This window comes from Diabrotica virgifera, chromosome 2 (assembly GCF_917563875.1).
Source record: "Diabrotica virgifera virgifera chromosome 2, PGI_DIABVI_V3a".
Lineage (NCBI taxonomy): Eukaryota > Metazoa > Arthropoda > Insecta > Coleoptera > Chrysomelidae > Diabrotica > Diabrotica virgifera.
Window position 1 is genome coordinate 57549547 of NC_065444.1, and position 3904 is coordinate 57553450.

The window sequence follows — 3904 nt, forward strand, 5'->3', positions numbered from 1 at the left end:
CTCTTAGTTAATACATACAATACACAGCAAATTACAAAAATGTTGTTCTGCAACATTTTGCAAGAATCTCTTTTATCTGGAGCAGGTATTGGGTGAAGCATTTTCGAAAGAATTTCGAAAGAATATTTTGCAGCTGTTATAACATGCTTGTTTCCTGCCTCATAAGATACACCTTTGTTGTATGTGCAACTAAAAGCTAAATGTACATACGATGTAACATATTTTACTCAATTTTGGAGAATTATAGAGGTAACTTTCTATCAAGTAGTTGAAAGACTGATATCTATAAAGTGTATACAGATGGAGCATAAAGTTATTTAAAAAGAATACACATTCAGTCAAGTGTGGTTTGGGAGTATTAGTGATATATTTCCAGTTTTGTGTAAATTTTTTTCCAAAATGTACAGAGAAATTATATTTGTATGTGTGGAAAAAATATACTTACAGCATTTCAATTTTAACAATAAAAATTACGAAGTTTATGGTGTAGTTTCATGTGGGAGTGGAGTGACCTGTCTCACCTGTCCGCTCTAGAGGGTTAGGCACAGTATAATATATCCTTGTTTAAATCCACTTTGTATAGCTATATCTTCTACCAGTTCTCCTTTATCTTCCAGTCTGGCTTCTCCCTTGTAGAATCATCTGATCAGGTTGATGTATTTCATCTGTAGTCCATGTAGTTTCAGAATATTTCACAGCTGCTATCCATTTATACTATCTAAGTCAATAAACAGTATATTTTTTGCCATTCGCTAGCTTGTTCCAATATAATTCTTAGAGTACAAATGTTGTCAATAGTGGAGCGTTCAGCTCCAAAGCCTGCTTAGTTGCATTTTAGTTTTATGTCTAGCTCTGGCTTCATTCTGTTCAATATAGTCTTGGACACAATTTTGGATGTGGCGCTCAACAGTGTTATCTCTTGCCATTTCTTGCATCTACTTAGATCTCCCTTTCTTTTGGTATTGTAATGACTACACCATCATTCCATTACTTTGGTAGCTTCTCCTATATCTTGTTAAAATAACTTTATTGGTATTAAATTTTTAAGAAAAAACAAAATAAAAACTATTACTATATAATTCATTACTATATAAAATAAAAACTGTTTTAAAATGCATATATTTAACAATATACTGAATGTTAACACATTTGTAACAGTTATGGAAAATAACACTTATGTAGTTATAAATTATTTAAGGATTTCTGCTAACATCTGTTCATCTTTATTCCCTTTGTTTTTATTTAGAGAGTTCTTCCATTCTTCTTTGTTTCTTTTGAAAGTTACAAAATTAACTTTTTGTGCTATAATTTTTCCAAAATCTGAGTGTACCCAACTGCCATCTTTGTGTGATAATTCTTCCATAATTTGCAACTTGAATTTTACACTTGCAGCATTCCATAAAGCCTCAAAACTCCTAGAACCAAATTTACTAACAGCCAAGTCTCTGTACATACCCATCATTTTTCTAACCAACTTTTCTCTACTTTTCTCCCCAACAAACAAACCCTTGACATAGGCATCTATAATATGGCTTCCCATAGTATTCGAAAACAAATCTTTGAGAGTATTTTGTTCTAAGCTTAACAAGGCATTTACAATTTTGATCGGTTTGTTAAAATCCAGGAATTTCTGTAGAATCAATGTTCCATGTAAATTCAGTTTTTCTTTTTGTAGATTGTCCACACTCATTTTAAGATTAGCTTCATACATTACAAATCTACTTAAACACAAAACAAAACTATTTTGTCTCTCCTCTGGCTCAAAACAGTCAAATGCTTTCATTAAATTCTGGACAAAACTTCCTTGTTTGGTACAAAGTCTTTTACATGCTTCTGCCAAAGCTAGGATCACTCCTGAATGGCCTACTTTTATAATTTCTGGAAAATGATCTACAAGTTCATCAAAAATAGACTCAAATTCCTCCTTTTGCTCACTATGTTGTATTAATTTTTGTACAGCAAAATTTGTAATCCTTTTAGTAGCCAGTTTAGAGAGGTGACCAGCAAAACAAGAAGTATATAGTTGTGTGAATAACTTTTTGTTTGATAGTAGTAAAGCAGTTTCTATAAGCATGATAATAGATTGTGAACCAAATGCAGGTGGTAATATTTTAGTTGATTCTTCTGTTTGTTCACTATTAATAAAAACTTCGGTAGTTAACTTTTTTAAATATAATTTTAACATTTTGGAATCCACTCTTTTTAAGCATTTCATCAAGACTTGTAAGAATCCTGACGTTAAATCAGACATACACATTTCTTTAAATTGAGGCCAACTAATAATTCTTTGACCACATTCTTTCACAATCTCAGAAAATTCATCTGGAACTTCAACTTTTACCACTGTTTCGTTCTTTTTATCAACAGGCATCTGTATTAAATGTGTAAGACAACTTCGTATAACATGATTCCCATAAGTATCCCAAATATAATCCTCTAGATTGTTTAACAAGAACTTACTAACTTTAATAGCAAATTTCTGATACTCTGTTCTTGATTCTTCTGGCACTTTGTTATTTAAAGTCCTTTTACAACTTTCCGAAACAAGACATTCTAATACATGGCTTGCAAATCTATCACTGATTAGAGGCCTCATATCTTCACTAAAGGCAACCATGAATTTCTTCAATATGTCATCATTGGCAAAAGGTAATAGCATTTCCACAACTCTGCATCCTACTTGGTTACAAGAACAATTCACTTCTTGATCTTCGGTTTGTGCAAACACATTATTAGCAAAAACTTGTTTATCTTCATCTGTATCAAAACCTTCTTTATATGTTTCTAATATTTTTACGAAATAATGATATGTATCAGAATCCAATTGGGAACCTCTTCCAAAATGTCCTTTTTTGGCATATTTTCTTGCATTTTTTAGAAAAGACTTCTTCCTTTTTCTGTTATTTCTTTTTTGTGAACTTTCAGATGAATGTGTTTCCATTTTGTATTACTGATCTAAAATAAATAAATTAGCTTTATTCAAGTTTAAAGATTAAATTAGCCCTTTTAAAATTACCTTTCAAAAATTTAAATTAAAACAAAAACATGCAGTTTATTCTTAACCTACAAATTCTTCCGCATATATGTCAATGTCAATGTCAAATGTTAAAGTTCGTATTCTTTGCATAGAGGTATATATTAACATAGAGGGAGCCTACCTTCCGCGCTTCCTGACGACAAGATCTCATTGACTGGTTTGCTGCATCTCTTTCTAACACATTGTATCGAAAATCTATGATGACATTCAGTGTGAATATAGGCACGGAAGAGGAGGACAACTATAGCAGCTTTACTATGCGTAAGAGTGAAACAGCACTAATCCAAATAAAAAAGATGGTGTCGTCACTTCGCTCTGAAAGACACTCTCTCTATGCTAATATATAACTCTATGATTCTTTGCGATGTTTTAGCGTTTTTTTTAAATGTTCAGCAAAGAGCGAACTTCAGAAATATGTAGTGTCTAAAACTACAACCCCCGTTAAGCAGATAATTAAAGTGCACTTTACATCAACAATAAATTCAATAAGAAATTGACAAGTTATTCAAGGTCAAATTTGACTTATACAAAACACCCAATTTTGCCGTGAATAAAAAGAAAATAAAGAAATTTGACAAAATAAAACATATCCAATTGTTCTATTTCATCAAATTCCTTCATTTTCTTTTACAAACCATACATTTCGTACACGTTAAATTTGGCCTTGAATAAAACTTTGTCAATTTCTTGTTCAATTTATTGTTGATGTAAAGTGGACATAAGATTTTCCTCACTCTATTTTCAGTTAAGAATATGAAAATATTAATTTTCAGTTAAAAATATGAAAATAGTATGTATTGTAAAACCTCGACACCTTCCGGTATAAGAGGAACATCGATTAGGTTATGATATGTTATATATTGTACA

The 3904-nt window shown here is 31.1% G+C and overlaps 1 protein-coding gene across 1 annotated transcript; it reads right to left on the reverse strand.

Annotated features, from left to right (window-relative positions):
- Window positions 1-1103: 1103 nt before the first annotated feature.
- Window positions 1104-3133, reverse strand: LOC126880046 (nucleolar protein 9). Its single transcript, XM_050643677.1, has 2 exons — window positions 3017-3133; window positions 1104-2955 (listed from the first exon to the last, which is right to left on the reverse strand). The coding sequence occupies exon 2, from the start codon at window positions 2939-2941 to the stop codon at window positions 1190-1192; it is 1752 nt and encodes a 583-aa protein (XP_050499634.1). The 5' UTR covers window positions 2942-2955; window positions 3017-3133; the 3' UTR covers window positions 1104-1189.
- Between the last annotated feature and the right edge of the window lie 771 nt (window positions 3134-3904).

What these genes read in the sequence shown, in the direction of transcription:
- LOC126880046 (XM_050643677.1), bottom strand. Translation starts at nt 2,941, where the DNA reads ATGGAAACACATTCATCTGAAAGTTCACAAAAAAGAAATAACAGAAAA.